The following is a 25820-nucleotide window of genomic DNA, read 5'->3' on the forward strand; positions in this document are numbered from 1 at the left end:
ACTACGCTATTATTTGTTCTTATATTATATGTTCCATTATATAATTATATATATAAGATCCGTTTATGACGTAGCAACAGCGATGGATCTAATGGTTCAGGTGGACACCCTCGTACCACTTTGAGAACCATCACCACATGTTGAAGAAGAGAAGGCACAGCAGTTCACCGAATGCAAAAATTTGAAAAACGTCTACGATAGAAAAGGAAGGTATAAATGTGATATATTGGTAAATGTGAACAATAATCGCATATCTATCTAACAGTTTGTACTAACCGTATTTCTTATTGAAGCTCGCCCCGTTACTCAGGAAATCTGTGGACAAGGATAAAATAAGGTAAAAAAAAAAGAAAAAAAAAGAATGCGAACAAATGAAAAATAACAAAATTATGATGAAGAAATAATATATTCATTTTAATTATAGTCAAAAAAATCTCCCACCCTAATACTGTCAATTAAGATTGATAATGCAAAAGAAAATGAGTGTTATATAAAAACATATATAAAAAATAGTAATAAATTGAAAATCAAGCAAAAGAAATGAAACATGTGAAAATCGAAGTTATTTGCTACTTAAAAGCATAAAAAGTATTAATAAGTATTACGCGCGCCATTCTCTCATCAAATTATAACGAACGCTTGCTTGTTTTGTCGTGTTTGTCTTAATGTTTATGTTACTTTACGTTCATATAGACGTTTAATTTTCAAGAATTTCTAGCAATTTATACTTGTGTGATTATAATGTCTAACCGAACCCCCCTCGCCGACCCCGCAAGAAGTGTACTCAATCCATTTAGTTTCAGCTCTTTGCCTAGTACGTTTCTCTATAGTCAAAGATAATTATATCAAGTTAAAAATATCATGCAAAGTAGTTATCTATTGAGAACGTTTAGAAAATAAAGTGATGTAAAGATGTTTTTCACGTATACAAACCTCCACCATCTAGTGTCCTGGTGGTAAAACAATTTTATTCAACAACTATTCTTGGTCACGCATGCCACAGCGCTCGCATGAAAGAACCGTTTTCATTAGTGCGCCCGCATGCGTTGGGCAATAGTCCTTACTTTTCTTTACCGCACATTGTACTCAACTGAGTCCCCGCACGACGCTATTTTCATTAATTGTTATCTCGTATCAACTAATGAAACTGCGCCTTTAAATTGTACAACCTATCATATAATTTCATCAAATCTCTTATTCTTTCTAAACTATGAATTAGTTAAATTCCGCTAGAAGATGAACGCTTCCGCTAAGGACGTAAAACTTTAGTGGTTTTTTTCTATGATAATGAAATTAAACCACTCATTAGTATATCTGTATAACTCATTAGTCACCAGAGTTAAAGGTATGGATCAATTTTCGAAATAATCAGACAGTAAGAAGGTGGTCTGAGGTCTTATTTCAAATACTAGAACGACACAAATAAATGAAATAACACGTTATGTTTAGTATATTTTTTATGAGGTTCCGATAAAAAACTTCATAGTTTATACCTGCTTGCTCATACTCAATTGGAAAAACGGTTGTGAGTATTTATAAAGGTTCAAATAAAATTTCTTGCGAATCTTAATTATTGTAGACGAATTATCGTAGACGTGTGGTAGAATGTGGTCTAATAAATTGACCCTACAACGCTGAAAAAACAGGCAAAGTATTAAAAAAAAATAATGAATGCGAGTGTTAAATGTCAGAGAAGATTAGTAAAACGCCATCTAGCCACAGTTTACCAAACTAAATTGATCTGCGTACACCGCACAAATGACTTGGGGTTACGTTGGTGTCGTCAAGTTGTGAACCGAGATGGCGTTGTAGTTCTTTGCCGAATTGTTAAAATCAAATTGATTTTAAAATGTGAAACTCACCGTTGCGTTTCATGGTTATAAATCAAAATACAATTAACAAAAAAATAATTCTCACATTTAACAATAACATTACACCATAAAAAAAGTTACTGAGTGGTATCAAAAACACTATTATTTTTTCCTGTTATCACACGTGCACCCTGTATGCAGAGTGTGCATAGCCTCTATTGGCGAAAAACGATATGCTCGACACAGTAGCACGTGTTTTGATTGGTAGACGTCGACCACGTCGGTAAAACAGTTCGTGAGATAGCACGTGACGAGCATGCTGGCAGAACGCACGTGTTTATTATCGTACAATTTGACGTATAGATGGCGCCACTGTTAGTTGTTTACAACACCTAATACTGCTGCGACGTTATTTTGTATAAAAGGCTGCAGAATCGAACAAAAACAACAGTGCGTAAGTGCTCAGCGAGTGCGAGAAACTTTTTCTCGTGCAAAACTGTACATCGTTGTCGGCGTGCATTGTGAGTTGTGACCTTGAGCGCAATAATTTAGTAACTCGCACCGCAAGAACAACATACATGTCATTTCAAGAGGTCATTGAAAAAAAATAATGACGCGCATAGCACCGACCCTGATAACATGTAATCAAAGCGTACGGCATAATTACAATTAGAGACGTAAACGTATGGCGATTCATTACATTCAATTAAATGTGAAGATTGTCATCATCCTATCTTATAAATTATTAAATCCCTCCTCATCATATCAGTTCATTAAATACTTACTATCACCATATCTACCTAGCACAAACTTTTTAGTACCTACACTTACTGGTTAGCAATTCGTATATTATTTGCAGCAATAGACGAAAAATCTAATTACAAAAAAATGTTTTCGAGCGAAACCTATTTACACCAATAGATGGCATCAAAGGGCCTTTACCGAACGTATTTTCGAGGAACAGATAATAATCACGTTTTTTAACCATTACGGAAGGGAAATCTATGGTTCGTGTTCACTTCACCGAGTATCCTTACTGACGGCCATGCATACAATATGTGAATGTTAACATATCTGGGGGATGCGATGAAATTAGCGTTCGTAGACTATCCCAGCATGTTACGGCTTGAATGTTGTGCTAAACAATTACCAATTTAAGATTAGGAAAACCATGTGAGTAGTATATTTTGAATATAGTTTATTCGTAATAGGAAAAACTAAAAATGGAACGTTTCCATACAATATGTTAGGGTTGAGCAGCGGTCGGCCACCGCATAATACTCCGGCCGTTGCCTCTACAGAGGATTGTCGCCTGCCCTAATTTCCTAGTACAATACCTTTTATTTTAGTTTTCATAGTTACAGAAATAGCTTTCGAACTATTTTTCTTTAGTTTCATTTGGAAGTAAATCTTTATATTAAAATGTTTAAGCGATATATTGTTTGATGAAATCGATAAATTATTTTATTTCTTTGACATTTATTCAGTGAAAGATATGTATGTGTCAGGACCAGGACAAATGTAGGTCCGTGATCTCTGCCTACACCTCTAGGTTATGGGTATGAGTTATGTTGTTGTTGATTTCGTTTTTAAAAAATAAAACACGATGTTATCCAAATTTCAAAAACAACATCAATCGTAACTAACTTCGTCACATAATAAATTACCTGATTGATATAGTAAAACACATCACAATCAACTGGACCTAAGGGATTTTTTCCCTTATTAAAAACTAATGGTCTATAGTAGGTGTGAATGTTTGTATGGAAAATAATTATCTTAAAGCAGAATTTCTGAAAAAGCAGTATACAGTTGAGGTTTCAAACAGTTTTCATTTTTTTAATTCATCCTTGACACAGAAGTCGCGGGCGCCAGCTAGTGTTTTAAATTCAAAGAAAATAGAGTAACCTTGTAAAAAAAAATCGTGTTAAAGTAGGTATTTGTTATGTACTATTTGTACTTATGTGTATAACCTCGCTAACACGATTGCAAGTTGTCAACGCATAGCCACTACCACTACCGACCTCAAATCAACTTATTTGATTATGTGACGTTGGCATCGAGTGCGGTAATGTTATAACATATATGTGCATTACACTAAGCTTTATGTAAACTACATTTACCTACATTGAGAGTAGCCTACATATAAATATTTTCTTTTAAATAGTTAAGGTTTTTTTACTTAAAAATAATATTGAAAACGATGTATACAAAAGGTAATGTTACACACTGCATTCGTAGATATGAGAATGTTTTCTCTGTAGTAATGTTTCTTGAGTCTTAGGATTCTCAGGTTCATAGGTATCTCACTAATATTAAATATGCGAAATTTTACATGGATGGATAAATGTTTGTTGGAAGGTGTCTGAGGAACGGCTAGACGGATCTTGATGAACTTTCGCATATATATATAAACATTGTCTATAGGTATATAAAAACATTGTCTGGTAGAACACATATGCTACTTACAAAGTTTTTTTTTTAATTCAGCGCGGACAGAGCGACGGGCGACTGCTAGTTTTATGTATATTAACATGATTATTGTGAATTTCATGTAAACTGTGAACTACTATCCAGTATAAAATATACCAATAAATTTATATAAGAAGTCTTAAATAAATAAAAAAGAATCGAAAGTGATTTCCGCTCAGCGACGGATGCAATCGATTGTTTCAGCTGAAAAACGGTTATCCAATTATTCCGCGCACACGTATCAAATGTCTGGTGACGCTATATTCACATAGTATATATACATAGAGCCGGATAAATGGGAACAGGGCCGGTGTTCGCTCGCCGTGTTCCGGTCGAACGCCTTGTTAAGCGGTTTTTACGAAATAAAAAATAAAAAATGTTTGTTTCAAATGTTTGTACAAATGTTTATTTCCTTAAACGAATCCGATAAACTATGGTAAAGCGCTTACTCTGTTGATGAAATATATATTTTTGACTTCACTTTAATTATAATTCAATTTGCATAACACGAAGTCAAACCTTTATAGAATACGAACAACAGACTAATCATCTATTGTCTGCATTGTTTTTTTTTTCTAATAAAAAAAAAACATCCTTCGTGAAAGTCGGAGAACTCTAATTTAAATTACAACAAAATTAATAAAAAATGAATGAACTGTAAAAATTAATAATGTTATAAAGATTTTCAATTCTATAAGCAAACAATTGGAGTGCTTTTAAGATATAAAAGGTTAAAGGTTAAACTTTTTCGTTCATTTTGAAAAGTAGTTACGCTATTAAATTAATTAAAGATAAGCTTATGCAAAGCTCCGTAGTTATTATTCGCGCAGTTTCATTACTTTACGAATCACAGCCAGATTTATTGAATTTTCTCTAGTAACGAGATAAAACACAAAAAAACTATTAAATTTGTACTTTATACTGTAGACAATTTTACACTATTTTTTAAAAAAAATCTCCATTTTATTTATTACTAGCTGTGCCCGCGACTTCGTCTGCGTAAAATTCTGTCTTCGGATAGAATTTTTTTAGGCTAATTATTTTACTTAACTGACGTGCTATGATTTGATGTATGGATGTAGAAGAACATAGAGAGAGGTGTGCCAGGACCGCGCCAAATGTCTAAAATATTCCCAAACAAAATTTCATCCCCTTTTTTTATTTAGCATCCTTGAAAGTAATATTTTTTCAAACGTTGAATTTCATATTTATTTATATCAAATTAGCAGCCACAAAAATAAGTTTTAAACTTGTAACTGTAAAAATGACGATACGTCCATACAAATTTCCACGCCCACTTTCAACCCCTTAAAAACCCTTTTTCGCGTTGAAAAGTAGTCTATGTCCTTTCTCGGGCTCTAAACTAAATATTGGTAAGGGTAACAGCAATATTATATTAAACAAAACATTCACCAAAACCTCACATATTGCCAAACAAATTTTCATCCCCTATTGTTGTTTAGCACCCGTGGGGGTAAAATTTTTACAAAAAATTAATTTCATAATTATTTATATCAAATTAGCTGCCTTAAAAATAATATTCAAGTTCTAACTGTAAAAATGACCATAATTCCATACAAACTTTCACCCCCACGTTCAACCCCTTGCAAACCCTTTTTCGCGTTAAAATGTGCCCTATGTCCTACCTCAGGCTCTAGACTAAATATTGGTAAGGGTAATAGCAAAACATATTAAAGAAAATATTCAACAAAACCTCACATATTGCCAAACAAATTTTCATCCCCTACTGTTATTTAGCTCCCTTGGTGGTAAAATTTTTACAAAAAATTAATTTCATAATTATTTATATCAAATTAGCTGCCTTAAAAATAAGATTCAAGTTCAAACTGTAAAAATGACCATAATTCCATACAAACTTTCATCCCCACTTTCAACCCCTTACAACCCCTTTTACGCGTTAAAATGTAGCCTATGTCCTTTCTCAGGCTCGATACTAAATATTGGTAATTGTAACAGCAAAACTTATTAAACAAAACATTCATCAAAACCGAACATATTGCCAAACAAAATTTCATCCCCTATTATTATTTTGCACCCTTAGGGCTAAAATTTTTACAAAAATTTAATTTCGTATTTATGTATATCAAATTAGCAGTCTTGAAAATAAGTTTCAAGCTTCTATCTGTAAAAATAACGATAATTCCTTACAAAATTTCACCCCCACTTTCAACCCCTTACAACCCCTTTTTCGCGTTAAAATGTAGCCTACGTCTTTCCTTAGGTTCTAGACTAAATATTGGTAAGGGTAACAGCAAAGCATATTGAACAAAACATTCACCAAAACCGAATATATTGACAAACAAAATTTCATCCCCTATTGTTATTTAGCACCCTTGGGGGTAAAATTTTTACAAAAATTTAATTTCATATTTATCTTTATCAAATTAGCAGCCTTGAAAATAAGTTTCATTCTTCTACCTGTAAAAATGACGATAATTCCATACAAATTTTCACCCCCACTTTCAACCCCTTACAACCCTTTTTTCGCGTTAAAATGTAGCCTATGTCCATCCTCAGGCTCTAGACTATCTATGTACAAAATTTCATTTAAATCGGTTCAGTAGTTTTTGCGTGAAAGCGAGACAGACAGACAGACAGAGTTACTTTCGCATTTATAATATTAGTTAGGATTAGATACAAAGAAGTTTACATGTGTAGCTCTTAGTAAATTTGAAATTAACTTTTCAATCTTCAATCATCAACAATGATTACTTTTCTATGAATATAATCACCTATTTGAAATTTCCACTCTACAGCTACTCAATGATGAAGGAAATTTTAGGCGAAAGTTCTTCTTAGAACTCTGCTTAATGGTAGGTTTTTGAGTCTCCATTAGAAAGCGCCATTAATTGGTACTCAGAGTCCGTGTATGGCTGTAATAAGGAAACACTGATGCTAATTCATTTATAATTATTCATTTAGTTATATTTACATGTTAAAGTTTTAAAACATTATCATTGAAAGTATAAAGTTTTTTAAGCCGCTGCTATATGTAGTTAGCATTCAGAAAAGAAATATGAAAATATTTTATTTGAATGGTACTCATTACTGAATAGGGTTCACGCCGTCAGTATATAGAAATCTTTTTTTTTCTTAACTTATATGTTTATGTATAAACTTCGTATTATTTTGATTACGAAAAAATAAGTTTTTATTTTAAATACAAAAACACATGAGAATATTTTAGTTTAGCGGATTTTTAGTTATTAATACGAGTTATTTAAACTGCTATTAGTTAAATGACTGAAAATAACACACGAATAGCTTACACACTATAGTAATTTTATTAATATAAAAGGTTTTTATTACCGTGATTATTGACCGTTGAAACAGTACAAACAAGCCTGCTTGTCATGTAATCACTATAAATTAACGCGGTCGCGATTAACTAGCTTCTGACCGCGAATTCGACCGCTAGACCGTAACGGATAAAAACCACTGCAACCAACGCCTGCAGCAGTTGCGATACGAAACCTACAGAGAAGCGACAACGGTAAGCACAGTTTGCGCTTTATTCGATTTCGTAGGCTATTCTTTGTTGACTTTTCCCAAGAGGAAGCAGGAGGACGGCTATATCGCGTGGTACAGCATTGTCGTGATTTTGTAAAAGTAAGGCAAGTTGTCTATCTCTCCTGGGTCGTGCCCAAACACTGCATAGCCCAGAACCTTTTAGTCGCACTTTAGGTCAACCACCGACGCTGTCTAAATGAGTAAAATACCACATAGCCCTGTCTTTCACCTAGAAGGCAGAGTCTTTTGAAGATTTCCCTTCCGATTGAAAACGTCTTTTCATAGTAAAGAATGTTAATATATCAAATCAACTGGCCTTGTAAAAGAAAAAACTACGCAAGTAATGTTAATGTAATTGGTTATCTTATCAACAACCGATCGCTTATCACAAATCTAACGTATACAAGAGTTTTTTTTTGGATAATAATCCATATAGATATACAAATTAAATTAACTTAATTTGAGATATGATATATAGGTAACCGAGTGATGATAGATAAGGTTGACACAGAATTGCAGATCGGACGTAATTCTGCTTATCGGAGCTGTGATGATGTTACTGCGTCACACATGAGTATTACCTTTAGTTTCCACTACCGTATCACGTGTATAAAACATTTATTTGTGTCTGTTTTATTTTTTAAGATTAAGAGAGATAGATGACAATAGTTGGTGTATGAGTGTTTCGGAAGCGACGCCTAAAAACACCCATTTATTTTAACCGATGAAGACTAAGATAAAACTTTGGAAAATTAAAAAAAGTGTAGATTTTGTTCAAATTGCATCAACTAAATTTAAGGTATATTGTTTGCAATAGTTTAACGATGTCATTATATCAGTGAGACATTTAGTTAAAAGCTTTACACAATAGAGGTTGAAATATTAAAGAAAAATATATTCTTCTGTACGAAACAGGATAAATATTGGATTGTTTATCGAAACAGACCGAACACCTGCCTTGTTAAATGGAATGATCGATTAAATGTAGCCTCAGTGCAATGCTTTGTTGGCAGTGTACACAGCGTACGAACCACGTCAAATCTACATCCTGGCTTCGACATGTGACTCATGTATTGTGTGACAAAGACATTGCAATTGAAGAAACAACTAATTTTTTTAAACTTAAATTGAAAACAGCTGCAATTCTATTGACGAATAGACAAGTGTCGGCACCGACTAGCTTCAGACCCTTCCCCAAGGTGAGTTATTCGGTAGCAAATTGTCATTTTATTCTAAAAATCTTTATAATAATTAATAGTAATATTAAGAGTCAAATAAAAAATAAGTCACTAATCTAAAACAATAAATATAAAATTGACTCTTTTTCTGAAATAAAATCTCCGTTTAAAAAATATTTTTATCTCTATTTTGTCAAAGATAATGACAGAGATGACGATGTTTTAATGTCTCAGAAACCCACAGTTATACGATGGTAATGTTTTACACTGATATGTAATGTATGAAGGTTTGTATATCAATTCCATTGACTAAAATTAAACGGCTAAACAGATTTTGATTAGTTTTAGACCAAACAAGTGTATTGGGTTTGTATTTTCCCCGGGAGATTCGCCATTCGATATCCTACAGAACAGTTTCTTGTTTTATTTTATACTAGCCGTCGCCCGCGACTCCATCCGCGCGGAAATAAAAAAAACATAATTAGTATAGCCTATGTGTTCTTCCCGACTATGTTCTACATCTATGTCAAATTTCATCGAGATCCGTTGAGCCGTTCTGGAGATATCTTCAAACAAACATCCATCCAAACATTCGCATTTATAATATTAGTAAGATTGTTTATTTTTTAATACCTAAGTTTTATAAATTCCTATATACGATTTAACGTATTCGTTCTGATTGCCTACGACAAATTATCGGGAAAAAACCGCAGACATGTTGTGAAATAAATTGTATTTTGAATTGCAAAAATGTCGCGTGAAGAGAAATCTGACCAGACAAATGAAATGATTTACGTATGAAATTTTATCTAATTAAATACAATTCTCTTTGTTGTTCAAAATGTTTTATAGCATTATTCAAAAGAAATTTATATAAGTTTTAAACACGAAGGAGAGATATGTATAGTTGTGGAATTTCCCGGAATAAAGCAGTACACGACTTAACCACTTAGTATCCATAACGTTATATCTTAATCTTTGAGGAAATCTTTTTAAAACTACACTAGATACTTTACGAATATATTTACATACCTTAACTTTATTCAATAGATACATGTATGAATTAGAAATAGGCGAGAGACGTGTGTCAAGATCGCACAAAAAAAATCGTGATCTCTGCCTACTGCTCTCGGTCACGGGCGTGAGTAATATTGTTTATGGTATCCAATATCTTATACGAAACTAGGATATTTACGAGTATTTACAGATTATTTTCTATAGATCTTTTTAATAAAATCTATAGTTAATTAAACTAGTGACAGAAAATATTCGTCCCTAGGGAAAGCTTGTCATACCTCTTGTATGCAATTTGCCAAAGGCGAAGGTCAACAAAATCGATACGTTTGCATTGTTTGCAAACGAATTCGACAGGCAGTTTAAGTGGATAACTATCTGAATAGCACGGTTTCGGAATATGGGAGTCTTGGAAATGGTATTGCAAAAAGGTTTCAGACGAAATTTGGAATTACAGGTGATGTAGGATCATAATTAATGTCACTATCGATTTTAATTATCTTCAAATTTTTCTTGTTATTATGCAACTGCTTATAGAAGTACGCAGAAGTCGCATACAAAGTATCGCGGCGTAGTAGTGGAAAAGGGATCTTAGGGTCCGAAACAGGTCCGTTATCGCTACCTGAATAAAAATTGAATGCATGCTCCTTGGAAAACAGGACATGTATTAAATGTATTGTGTCTGTCACCTTAAATAAATTCTTTAACTTAATAACTGCAACATATTGTAGGTATGGTAAATCAAATTTAGATGTTTTTTATTTCTGGATTTAAAGCAACACACTTTAAAGGACCGTTCGATTTTGTGGTGTGGTTTTGTGAATGAACGGATTTAAAGTCGTTCTCGAGTGAGGAGTGAGTACAGAGTGAATAAGACGAGATCGCCCCGGTCCGTGCGAACTGTCCGCCGGCCAAGTTGCATGGATAAGGGACCTTATACACTCACATTAAGCACATATATAGGTAGGTACGATCATTCTAGGATTTTAAACGTTTGTCACTCATACAATATACGAGTAATATGTTGTAAAATAGAATAAGACCGTAAATTCGACATTATCTCAGCAGATTGTACGATGTAAAGGTCACTTGTTTATTTTTCATCAACCGCATTCAACACTAATTCAATCAACTTTATTTTATTTTTATTTTTGAATATTGAAAACCCCTTGAGTAAATTTTTACTGATAATTCATAATAGTGCATTTAAGAATGTACGTATGAACGTTTATATAAAGTAGTTCGTGTAAAATCACCTTTAGCCGCAACGAGACGTGGTTCCAGACGGCGACATAATTAATCCATTCTGCTTCTGCAGGCACCTTATTTGACCACTTGAATGTCTTCTTTGATGTCGTATGTTTAAATTGAAATGTGGAACTAGTTTTAACCGCCTAGAATCTGACAATGCTGCACCATTGCTAGGTTATAAACGTTTTTAAAATTTATGTACAATTTTTTTCTCGTAAACCCCTTTCAAAAATGTTCTAGTTTTGTTAAATTAATATTGCTACAAGCAATTGCGAAGTATTATATCACAAAATATTTGCGGGAAGCAAATATTTCTCTATTATATTAATAATGTTGAAATTAATACGTTTTTTATCTTTCGTATCGCTATCAAATCATATGGTTTTATTTGTATTTTTGTATTTAGTTGGAGCAGTAAAATTTTACCAGCTCCGTCTTGTCAGAACTAATTCCAGGCACTCGTTATTGCTACGTGAATAATACATAAGTTGTTTCACTTTGAATTACACCAATCTCGTAAATGCATCTTTTTTTTTCTTTTTCATCAATAAAGAAAAAATATGGAAAACAATTTATAAATATCATCCAAATTGGTGTCGCTTATTTAAATTATTACATTTATTTTCCTTTGATTTTTGTCTCTTTATAATAATAAATATATAATAATAATAATAAATTAAGAGCAGATTGTTCCTCAAAGTTAATCATGAATATCGTTCCAATCATCGTAGTATTGTAATTTATCAATCAAAGACAAAGTAAACGTCGAAGCCTTTAATCATTAGCAACATGCATACATAGTTAAAAAAGGTGTATCAACCTAAGTGTCATTGACACAACTTGTAACTTTTGTTCAGCTAATAGCTAAAAGACAATAAATCTTAATTTGAACGTTAAAACTGATTCACGAATTTCAAATTACTCATTTATTTACTTAATTACTCGCGAGATTATTTCCAAACTTTTAACATATTATTTAACTCGGCGTGACTCTACATGTCTGAAGTTAGCAATAAATCGCAGCTTTATTGCTCAAAACAAACGCAAACTGGAGAAAAGTATGTCTCTATCGCACACATTATTTTACTATATTCGCGTCTTGCTCTTTCTATATCACGTGGGCACAATATTTCAAGACTTAATTTTAAAGACAATATAATGCGACTAATTTACGAAAAAACGCTTTTTAAATTAGTCGCATGATCTTTTACATTACTATTCCAAGAATACACATCTTACTACAAGAAAAACGTAAGAAAAGTGTATATATTAGGTAAGATATAACGAAATTTTAGGTCAGTTGGTGAACTCTATTGATTTTGTACCCCGACATGCGGTAGTTCGGGCGCTCGCATTAAGCTTTATGGAATGCGGCCAGTCTGCGTTCGATCCTCGAAATCATTCGATGAAAAATTAAAATATCCGCAATTAGAGAAACAAACATGAATATTACAAAGCTTTAACTAATTAACCTATCAATTATTCTTTATACCATTCAAGGAAAACCAGTGACATAAATATGCTACTCTTAAATCCTTCAGTATATAGGTACTGTATCGTGATAGTAATACATAATTTGCTGTTCTTTTATAACGTACAAAGTGCAGTCATACTAATCAAATGATTCTGAGTCTAATTCAATAATTAAATTGTTTAAAAAATGAATTGATGTTATACAAATAAGCTCAGCACAATAAACTCGTTATTATAAGTGGGCTTCCACTGTCGATACAAAGAACCAGAGACAATGTGTCAATACAAGAGTTACGACAGTGGAGTTTTACAGATAAACGTGTTTGAACTAATTTGATCTTATTAGTAGCGAATATTAAATGGTTCATATCTATATATATAAAAGAAAGTCGTGTTAGTTACACTATTTATAACTCAAGAACGGCTGAATCGATTTGACTGAAAATTGGTGGGCAGGTAGCTTAGAACCAGGAAAAGGACATAGGATAATTTTTACCCCGTTTCCTATTTATTTATTTTTTTATTCCGCGCGGACGGAGTCGCGGGTAAAAGGTAGTATGTAATAAATGTAAAGTTAATTATTTTAAATATTTAATGCACGCTAAATTATAATTCAGTATTTGCATGCATTAAATAATAATTTAAACAAATTAACCGTCAATTAGAATAATTATAACTATGTATTATATTTTACTCAAATATAATACTATTAAATATTATATATACTATTGTCTACTATTGTCTCAAATATTATATATACTATTGTCTACTGTTGTCTCAGATATTATATATAATATTTTCATATAGAACTTGAGCTGACATAGCAAATTATTGTAATAATAGTCTCATACCTTTTAAAAAACAATTAAATAAAATCGAACTAATATTAGCGTTATTGTGAAATTACTAGAGAAACCATGCTGATAATTTTATTATACTTTATATCTATGTCATATTTAGATGATATGATTAATAAGTGACGACTGAGATGACGGCAAATAGATTGACATGGAGGACGGAACCTGGTGCGCTCACCCTACATAGGGAGCCCTACAACTGGTGCGCTCACCCTAGACAAGGACAGGGACGATTGCTCTGTCATATTTCATTTTGCTTCGTTTCTACTTTGACAGCATATTGAAAAATAGTTTAATTATAACATGTACAACATATTAATTTAAATGTCGCTGTGATCACTACTATAACACTTTCAAAACAATAAAAAAAACTCTATAATTTGCTTTGCAGACAATTTGTTTGCAAATGGGAAATCCATTTACTTTTGTTAAAAAAATGTAATACGATTGTGAACGTACGCTAAAAGTTGGACGATTCGCTGCTACAGTCATTGTAATCCAATTAACGCCCCGAAATGAACGTCCAGTTGAAATATTTCGCAACTTTGTACCGATTGTTCGCTCGTCGCTTGTACGCTCTCTACACGCTAGTCCCTGGCCACTTACACAGTCGCCAGTCGCTTGCCCCTTACACGCTCAATACTCGCTAGTTGATTGTCAATTGTACGCTCATAGCCCGCTTGTAGCTTGCCTCTTCTCATTGCACGCTGTGCGCTCACCGCTTGCACGCTATTTGTTCGTTTTTCTTGCATTAGCATCGCGTTCATGTCGCAGAATAGATAGGTTTTTGTTTGTGATTCTATTTTCAAATTATTCTCACTTTAACCACAATCTACCGCAAAAACTCACAACGCGTTATTTTGGTTTTACTTAAGAGTCACGAGGTGTTTTTGCATGGACTTTGTAAAGAATTTTTTCCAATTGTTTTCCACATTTTTGATACCATCGGTGACTACGAACAACATAATCAAGTTGATTAATTATATAACAGTTAATTAAATTCATTAATATTCCAAACAGTAAATCGAGATTGAAAGTAACATAATGCTTGATTTGACCATGATTTCTCATGTTAATATTTTATTCCAAGAAGACAAGATAACAATTGGCTCGATATAATTGTATAAGAAACGTTCTAAAGATTTCTTAAGGTGTAGTGTCTGACACTACACTTTTTTATGGAAAGTTGAGTAATAAACATCTTATTAATAATATAAATGCGAATGTATGGATGGATGTTTTTTAGAAGGTATCTCGAAACAGCTAAACGAATCTCGACAAAATTTGGCACAGATGTAGAACACAGTCTGGAAAAACACATAGGTCACCAATATGGTGATGTTTAATTTCTTGGGTAACTTGGGTCTACCAACTGCAAAGTTACAGCTGATAGAGCGCTACTAGGTATAGTTTTACTTAAAGAAAAATTTTTGCTTTTTTATTTAATTACATCTTAGAAGTATTAATCCACAAAATGTTCGCGTAAAGACGAAGTAATGAAGAAGTAACTAAGACCCAGTGGAAATTAATAAACCAAAATATTCTCTTCCAGTCTTCAGTTTCTAAGATAAAATAATGCGATCTAGGCAAACATAATGTACAAATCACAAAATATCTACTGTATTAAATTTAATGTTTTTGTGTAAACACTAGCCAATGAGGTTTCCTATTCATATATTCGTAGAAGTTATTCGTTATTAAAAAATAACAAAATTTTAATTTCGAGAGAGTCAAGTAAAAATTTAATTGAAAACAACCTGAACATAAAAATTGTAAATGGAAAAATATACTAATATATGGCGTTCTCTGGTTGTAGGGAAAATATACTCTTTCATAAATAAAAATTAAAACATGTTTCAGTAGTACCGGAATATTTTTAATAAAAGCTATAAACGGAATGAATGTAAAGGATTACTATAAAAATATTCTTTAATTTTGGCCAATGTAAAATATTCCTTTGCTACGTGGAATATCGTTGGATATTTTTCGTTTCACTGAAGTTTCGAATTGTCGGTAATATTTTAAAAATGCTTTCGAAATCAGGAAATAAATGGCATGTAACATATTTACCGTGAACTTCGTCAATGTCTAATGCGACGAGATATCTCACATATTGTTTGCGAAAGTTTTCACGTGTGATACGTTAAAGTCAAACTTAAAAAAAAATATTTCTTTGAATAGCATCTTTTTAAGTTATTATTTTATAGTTTTATATCAATTAGGTTTAATATAATCTAAACTTTACCGAGAAATGTTGCAAGTAACACTTCGCAGTTTAAAGATAAACTATTGAAAAATCTCATGTTATATTGAATTAGTGAATTGTCAGTTCAGTTTACAATTTGCCAAGATATTACAATATTCTCAGTTTGAGCCGCAGTCAACGAGACCAGACCGAGAGATCTGTACCATTTGCATTAAATCTCTCTGATTTCCGAATGCTGTATCATATTCAATATATAATATTAAACAGCTCGTTCGTAAATTAAGCCGCTTTAAAAGACACATTAAACGTAGCTTTAATTTCATTGACAATAAAATATGAAAGCGATATTAATATCGTAAATTTTCACCGCTGAAATACAATATTGACTTCCAATCTGTAAAATTACAGTATTTTAATACGTGTTATATGCAGTTATAGTTGTAGTTAATATATCATGTAAGTGACTTAATTGATTGGGACAGCAACGGGGGGTCATTGATCGGCTGTCATCTGACAACCACCGTAACCGAGGTTCTCTACCCTTTCTATAGAACTGAAAACCACAAACACCCCAATACTATTGTCCAATAAATTAACAAATGTCAGATTTAATTAAGTTATCTAAATTCAATGTCCATTTTATTAAATTAATTTATGCCAATTCTTTATGAATATATACTTTAAGTATCTTTTTTATTTTGTTAATTTAAATCAAAATTTGCATGTTTGTTCTCTACGCTTTAATTAAACGTTAAGCGGATTATAATAAAACTTTGATGATATCTCTTGATCACCATAGAGTAACTTTATGTCTTAAAAAATAAAATCTTTTTTTACATTTACGTATTAGTATGCGTCATCATCAGCTCACTATACGTCCCCATCGAGGAGCTCGGGGCCTACCCTAACTTAGGGGTGACTAGGCCATAGTCAACCATACTGGCCAATTTCTGCGAGATTCATTCAGCTGTTCTGGAGAAGGATGATTCGATACTTGTTAGAACATTCGCATTAATGATATATAATTAGATTAGATATTATATATGTAATATAAGAAGACAACATGAACATAATTACGTGCAGCTTCTATGTAGCATTCCTTACCTGCAAATAAAAAAATATTATAGTATAAAATATTATATATAGTATATTATAATAATCAACAAAATCTAAATGAAGTTAAAATAAAATAATATTTAAATTAAAATACGTATTATTTACATAATGGCTGTCTGTATGAAGCACCGTGTAACATATTTTCGACGCCATTATTGACATATATCGGAGTTGTGTACAGTTTGACACCGCGTCTTTGTATTGTTTAAACCAAGTTACATCTGACACTGTCATTATCCGCAATTTCTGCGTACCCCTCTGGGCTGCCTTAATGTTTATTACAGAATGAATTATTTGACACTGATATTATTCGACAGGTTAGAATGGGACGAGATGTCATAAGACAGCGTGGTACCGTTTACATGTATTTTTTATCGAATTTTATATCGAATGGTGGCAAACGAGCAAACGACCGACGAATTCGCCGAAATAACGAGGCGACCATTGCCCATAGACGTCCGCAAATGCAGATGCGTTGCCTATCTTTAATCAACGAAGAAGGGGACACACAGAAAGTGGATATTTCCCTTCCGATGCGTCCCCTCTTCCGTCAAATCCACTTCACCTTCCCATCCTTGACTGAGTATGACTGCAAAGAACCACCAATTATCAAATATTTAAGATGACTCTAAGATTTTATTATATTAGTTAGTAAGCATAGGGTCGGGTCATATTTGAGGGCAGGCAATAGGCCGATCGGCGATAGAGATAAGAAGGACAGAGGGTTCGATCGCGGCGAGCGTTGAGTTTCAAGGGTTATCGAGTTATCGCGACGGAGCGACGTCAAGTCCGTTTGACGGGGCCACACCGCACGGTTACGGGTCTACGGTGCAGTTTCATCTTACCATAATACACTACACTGGTTAATAATTAAGTGCATGACAACCTTTATGAATTCGTAATTTACAATGCCTTTCAATATTTACACGAAGGCGGCATATTAAGTTAGAACAGTAGGACAGCACAGTACTGCTATTGTTTGAACGTATAACAAATGTTTGTTTCGTCCGAACGTTTAAATAATATTAGTAGGTACTGCTTTGTCTACTGTTCTCAATAGTGTGAATAGTTTAGTGTGATATAGGCGTTAGGTAGCGTTGCCAGGCGTCCGGATAAAGCCGGACATAGGTAGGCTTTTTGATTGCGTGTCCGGCCAAAATAAACGGTGTCCCGGCTTTTGTTAGGCTTTTTACATTTCCCAAACGAGAGTGTACCTATTAATACTGAGACAAAATTCTAAATAATATAGGGTGTCCGACCTTTGTACCCAAATGTCCGCCCAAACTGGCTGGTCTGTCCGGCTAGTAGGTTTGGCGACCTGGCAACCCTAGGCATAAGATTTTACTGCCATCATGTGTAATGAAACTGGAACTTCTACTGCTCTGCCTGTTCTGGCCTCGTGTGAAGTTAACATTACCGTCACATTAATTGTAATTAGTAAAATGCATTATCTATTTTACATCATTAACTATCTGTTCATCACGATGTTTGTAACACGGCAAAGTAGAACTGTAACGAACGCCACCATTGACTTATCAATTTGTTATCTATAAATCATGTTTTTATATATATATATATATATATATATATATATATATATATATATATATATATATATATATATATATATACATATATTATGTAATGCGAATGTTTAGATGGATGGATGGATGTTTGTTTGAATGTATCTCCAGAACGGCTCGAAGGATATCGATGAAATTTGGCATAGATGTAGATATGGAAGAAAACATAGGCTACTTATTATGTTTTCTTCTAATTTCGCGCGAATGAAGTCGCGAGCGACAACAAGTATAATAATGTTTTTGTATTTCGAATGTTCCTGATACTTGTGGATGTGTGTGTTTGTCTATATTGAACGTTGTATGGAGCAATCTAGAGTGACAGTCGTGTGTCAGTCGTCATTCGATTAACCTCTTATTCTGACTTCACGACGTGCCAACAAGATTTGCTTTACAATTGCTATTGGTCCCTACCCCAATTCCCTTTGACATCAAGATATTTTCGGATTTCGAATCCACTAATTTGTTGAAGAACATAATTTATAAAGATAAGCTATAAAAATAAGTCACATAAATATTCAAATACACAAAGACTCATGTTTTACAGCTTAATGTCACCGTCTTATGAAAATATAAAAAATAGGTTACTAGACCATAGCGCAGGGGAAGTGGGGAGAAATGGACCACTGGCGGTGCTTAAGTATCGCTGAGCGCTTTCGATCTAGGGGATAACTTTTCAGACTAGTCGGGCTTAGACGTTTCAATTAAAATGAAAAATACGACGTCCAATTCTAAAAAGCTTAATTTGTTTAAATAAACATTTAGCGAGTAATTTTATTTTAATCTAGGGTTCTTAAACAATTATTCTTCTGAATGATTCAAACAGAAATACAGTAAGAAGTTTTATTTAATAGGTTTACTATAAAACTAGCTGTTGCCCGCGACTCCGTTCGCAATGAATTAAAACCAAACATGATATGCAGCCTTTGTGACCTACATCTATGCCAAATATCATTAAGAACTGTTGGACTGTTCTGAAGATATCTTCAAACATCCATCTATCTAAACATTCGCATTTATAATATTAGTAAGATACATATACATATCTACAAAAACTATGAATATTGCGGTGAAAACTTAATGAAACTTTTATTCGACAACAGGTGGCAGTATAAAGGAAATGTCAGTAGGGAATAAAAATATTCGTATTTTATTAGCGCCATCTATCGATGAGTTGCTCTTACTAAATACTTCAGATCTTCCAAATAAAGGTGTTTCATAAATTTGATACATAAATTTGAACAAAGTATGAAACACGGAGTAGTATAGTATTTCTGTTATTTTATTTTATATTATTGATAAAGTTCTGCAAACAAATTTGTTCAATGTACCTAAAAATTACGTCAACGACTCAAATGCGATTCACCTCAAGCAATGACATGAAAACAGCATATATTTAAATACATTAACTTATTATTACCGAGAATATAATGAGAGAGGTTGAAGAGAAATAGCGCTTTACTTAATATATCTTTGTTATGCGTAAAAATGTTCTAATACTAATGGCTAACAATGCATAATGAATGTAGAAATATAGAGTCTATTACAAGCTAAAAACAAGGCAAAGTTTAAAAATAGCGGCCGCTGCACGAGCCGCTTTCATCCCGGTCCGGAAGCTACGACGGTCTCGTGTTTAAAAACAATAACTGACAAACAAATGTACATGTAAAACGTACAGATATTTAAAGTACCAAAATGAGCATTATGAATTAATATCGAGTAGGTACATAAAGATTAAATATTACAACAGAATTTTCGTCTTAGTTTTCTCACTGTATATGTATTCCGAAATCAACACTTGATCAAAAAAATAATTCGATAGAATGAAATAAGTGTTGAAAGCATGTATTCGGATGTCCATCAGCGTTTTAAAAATAAACCCTCAGAACCATTATATCCATTATTGAATCGTATATAGTCAATACTCTTACCACTTGAAGAAATATTCTTTTAGTGAGGTCTTTTTTATGCGACACAATGTTACGCTGCAGCCAGCGTGTCGTATAGACATGGGGAGGGAGGTGCTCGGCTCCTCTCGTCTCCACTCGACTCCGTTCAGCACTGCTCGGATCAGTTCGGCTCCGCTCGACTTCTCTCGGCTCTGCTCGACTCCTCACGGCGGCCACCCCGTGACCTGAAACTCGGTGCCCCATCCCGTCGCGCCACCGAGTCTACGATTCGCCAACTGAACAGGTTTTACTCGTGGACGTCTAATTCCGTCTAATTCTCGAGGACCTCTAGTTCAAGGCCGCGTATTTCCCTTACCATTCATAAACTTTCTCTACAATACCTTTAAGGGCAAATTATGTATACGCTTCAAATCATAATGAAGCTCAAATAATGTTACGGTGTTTGTTTGTAGCTTAAGTAATTTGATATTAGAATTCAATACAACAAAAGGCAGATTAATTGCCTACATAATTGTAACTTATTTGAAGGCCCTTAATATTAAGTGTAAAAGGGCTAAAGTTCCTTGGCCCTTTTTATATTTATCTTTCCTTCTTTGTAGTATTTGTAGAAGTAGTCTGACGGTATGGGTATTTTAACAATCGGGTTTTCACAAACAAAATAATTTAACGTTTTATTTTACCTATACCTTGTTTACCTCGACACGTAAAATCCTGTTTAGCCACACGAGAAGGGTTCACAGTATTTTCCGCAATATTTTAATGATCGATACTACAAGTCTGATTGCATGGAATTAATAAAATTCTTAATTTGTGTTTATCGCTTTTGTAAGCCGCCACAGACCTATCCTACGTTACTGAGCAGACTGGTCATTCAAATTACCAATTAAAAAAAAAATTAAAACAAACTTAAACTTAAGTTTACACGGTCGAAATTCCAATACAGAAAGTGTTTAAAATGAGAGAGAAAACTTTATACAATTTTGTAGAGATTCCTCAGCAATAGAAACACAAGTTAACGTAAAGTTACTCAAGATAGTTATGGCATAGTCGCCTACTTTGTTTATCTTTGATACGCAAGTTGTACCAAGAATGCATTGAGGATGCGGTTGTATCAAGATGCGGTACGTGACAAGGTAGTTAGTTTGCAAAAGTCACTGGCACACATTGGAATGTGTATAATATCGCAACAAAATTTTGTGCCGAGATTTGTTACGTGCACTGAATTATTTTGTATACAATATATGAAACGGCTCCTTCGTAAATAATCGTATCCCACAATTTTGACACGGTTTGTATTTCATATTTTACATAAACTTAATAGATAACATAATCTGAAATAAATAAATGAGAACTTTAGATTTAATTATGGTTTATTTCTTTTAAGCGTATTTAACCGATTTTTTTTTTTTCAGTTTTGTCAGGTCTTAGCTCTGTCAAAGACTTAATACGTAAATCTAATTACCTTTCTTTGAGATCTACATTTGAACATACAATTAAATCAAAAAGTGTAAACATTGTGGCAAAAGGCACCGTAGTTGCAATCAATTCGTTTAACTTCTGAGGATAACGCGTTATATCATAATAGAGCAGAGTCGGTACACGATGCATTCAGCAATCGACGTGGAACGCAAATAACATTGTATCGTTGTACTTACCTGATTGTCCCTTTAAATTGCCTTTAGATCACGCGATGATAGTCGCATGTCTTGAAATGGTGGATGTTGATGATGGGATCACTCTCAAACCAATTATACACTTATAGACTGATTCGGAAAATATTTATTCTAACTCGAACATATTAGATATAATTTAGTTGATACAAGATTATTATTAAATATGTATATAAAAGTTAAACAGTTATTTTTTGAATACTATACATCTTACTTATTTGAGAATATAAACGGAATTAATTTATTATAACATACTTCAAACTTAAGAAAATAATACTGACATTCCTAATTCAAAATAATTTAAACATACTACATAAAAAGCCAAGTAGGTCAGAATTATCAAAAGGAGTATGTATAGGTATATTCTGAGATTACCAAATCAACACACCCCCTTAATCTCAGAATATACATCATAACAACAGACAAGTACAGAAAACCCAAATATTTAAAGTTATCAACAAAACACCAATAATAAAAAAACAATAATACATTCTCTCAACAAAACCACAAACTCTTAAAACACAAGAAAAACACAATAACACTAAAGGAAGAGGAGATATTAAAAATTCTGTAAAAGTTTTTTGAAAAAATACCATCTTAATTCCGTTAATATATATTAGAACATGAAATATTTGACTTTGCACAAATCCAAAAACTGAGCAAAAATGCAGAATAATAAAAATCTCCTCCCCTAACAAAAATAATTGATTAACACAAAAAAATAAATCCTTTTCCCCTTACAATTAAAATCTCTTCCCCTGCGCGAATCTCTTTAACACCCCCTTACACTAACATTACCTACACTAAAAAAGTTTAGAAAATAAGAAATACCTAAATATCTTTATATTTTTTTTTTTTTCACAAAAACAATAACAGCACTAAAGTCATTTCCTAACTACACCATCACATCACTAAAACCTGATTTCGAAGCTGCAAATATTTAACGTTGGTTAGATTCTTTGTTAATATATCAGCCAATTGTTTATCCGTTGGACAGTATTCAACTTTAAATAACCGTTCATCAAGCTTCTCTTTCAGAAAGTGGTAACGAACATCAATATGTTTACTTCTCCTGTTTAAAACTCCGTTCTTCATTAAAGCAATAGCAGACTGATTATCAACCATCAAAGTTGTTTGCGGTACAACATGTAGCAACTCCTTCAAGAGATTTTGTATATATAATAATTCTTTACAGCAATCAGCAGCAGCAATATATTCGGCCTCAGTACTAGATAGCGCTACAATAGGTTGTTTTCTAGATGCCCATGCAATCGGACCTCCTCCAAAACAAATCAAGTACCCAGTGGTACTTCTCCGAGTATCTAAGTCTCCTGCAAAGTCTGCATCACAAAAAGCCACAAGATTAGTATCTCCCCTAACATACTCAATACCCAAATCAGATGTACCTTTTATGTATTTCAGAATAGATTTAATATTAGACTTATCATTTTCATTGGGATTATTTTGGTGTCTACTACAATAGCCCACATGAAAAGCTACGTCAGGACGAGATTTATTAGCTACATACAGTAAAGAACCTACTGCCTCCCTATACTCCTCAATTAAAGAATCGTCATTTATAACAGGGTGTTCACCAATAAATATAGAGGGCGTAATCGTTGTCTTTACATCTTGCAAATTTAATTTATTAATTAATTTGTTTACATAGCTAGCCTGATCTATTTTAATACCATTATCTGTAATATTAACATCTATACCAATATAATTACTGACGCTGTCACAAACACGCATTTCAAATTCACTATTAAGTTCTTTTAGAATTTTATCCAGTTCCTCAATAGAGTTACCAGCAAGTAAACCATCATCTACATATATAGCAAGAAAAACAACATCACCATTCAATTCTTTAATGAAAATACAATGATCAGATTTTAATTGTAAGAAACCCATTTCCTTCAGAACACTGGTAAATCTAATATTCCACATCAAAGGAGCTTGTTTTAGACCGTAAAGACTCTTCTTCAATCTACAAATCTTCCCCTTCGGCACAACATAACCTTTAGGAACTTGCATAAAAATTTTCTCTTCTAGATTCCCATGTAAAAATGCTGTCTTGATATCAAATTGTCTTAACTTTAAATTCTTCTGAGCTGCTATCGATAAAATAATTCGAAGCGAAACACTATTCACTACAGGACTATAGGTTTCCTCATAGTCCACTTTATGTTTCTGTTGAAAACCTCTGACTACTAATCTAGCTTTGTATCTTCCATCCGACTTCTTAGCAAAGACCCACTTGCTCGTTAAAAGTTTTCTCCCTTCAGCTTCTTTTTCATCAACCAATTCCCATGTACCATTCTTCTCTAAAGAAAATTTCTCTTCTTCTATAGCTTTCAACCATTTCTCCTTTTCACTAGAGTTAACTGCTTCCTCAAACGTTAAAAGTGCACACTCAGCCAAAAAATCCATAACATAATCTTTATACTTCTCAGGTAAAGACCTATTTCTGGGTGGATTCCTCCTTAGACCCACACTTTCTGCAAGAACTTCCGTTTCTACTTCATTTGTTTCATCAGCGTCATTAAAAACGTCGACATCCTCCTCTATTCTATCCTCACTTGCATCCATAAAAACATCAAAGTCTCCATTATTTTCTACAACTTCTTCATTTAGATTATCAACAAAATTCACATTTCCCACATCTTCAATTGTTTCTTCACAAACTACTTCATTTGTTACTGTACTCTCTTCATTTTCAACACCGCCAATTGTTACTTCTTCTTCAACTGTTTCTTTTTCAATTGTTTCTTCTTCATCACTAGAAAATTCTTGTAAAAAATTTTCCTCTTCAATATTTAAACTACTAAATAAATCAGCACAAAAATAATTATTAGATACACCACCAAAATCTTTACAAATCTCCGCATAATTATTCAGATTTTCATCAAAAACGACATCCCTCGAATGTAAGGTTTTCCTAACGCGTGGATTCCAAATTACATAGGAATTAGCATCATAACCGACCAACAAGCCCATCTCACAACGTTTGTCCAATTTACCTATACGTCTGTTTATTTTATAATATGCTTTAGAACCAAAAACCTTTATATTAGATAAGTCCGGCTTTCTACCATGCCATAGCTCAAAAGGCGTTTTATTTTTCGTAGACGTACATACTCTATTAAGAAGGTACACAGCTGTAAATAGAGCTTCACCCCAAAGAAATTTAGGCATCTTAGAATCAAACATAAGAGCTCGTGTTTTCTCCATTAGAGTTCTATTTAGTCTTTCTGCTTTACCATTTAATTGAGGAGTATATGGCACAGTGTAATCCAGCATTATACCCCTATCCTGACACCACTTAATTAGTTGGCTACTGCAGTACTCACCTCCATTATCACACCGTAGTTTTTCAACTTTTTGATTAAAATGTCTTTCAGCCCAACGAATAAAGTGTAATATGCAACCTATTGTATCTGATTTATTCCGTAAAAGATAGACCCTTGCGTAGTGAGTAAAATCATCGAGAAACGTAACGAAATATCTCCTACCATCCCAAGTCTGACAATCAATTGGACCACAAATATCAGTATGAATAATTTCTAGTGGTCTATTAGCTAAATGCCGTACAGTTTTGAAAGGAAGCCTACATAATTTAGCTTGATGACAAACTTCGCAGGACTTTGATACGAAATCGGAACTAGACAGGTTTAAACCTACAACGTTCTTTGCTGTTTCTCTAACATTGCTCAAATGAGCTAATCGTCTGTGCCAAATACTTTCACTTTCC

At 33.1% G+C, this 25820-nt stretch overlaps 1 protein-coding gene across 8 annotated transcripts in view; it reads right to left on the reverse strand.

Moving 5' to 3' along the window:
* The window catches only part of LOC106715931 (thyrotroph embryonic factor), a 132835-nt gene that overhangs the window by 36207 nt on the left and 70808 nt on the right, over positions 1-25820 (reverse strand). For all 8 annotated transcript variants that reach the window (XM_014509331.2, XM_014509329.2, XM_014509330.2 and 5 more), the window contains one exon: positions 277-315. In XM_014509331.2, the coding sequence (XP_014364817.1) occupies positions 277-315 (39 nt within the window). The remainder of the gene's footprint in view (positions 1-276; positions 316-25820) is intronic.

This window comes from Papilio machaon, chromosome Z, assembly GCF_912999745.1.
Source record: "Papilio machaon chromosome Z, ilPapMach1.1, whole genome shotgun sequence".
NCBI lineage: Eukaryota > Metazoa > Arthropoda > Insecta > Lepidoptera > Papilionidae > Papilio > Papilio machaon.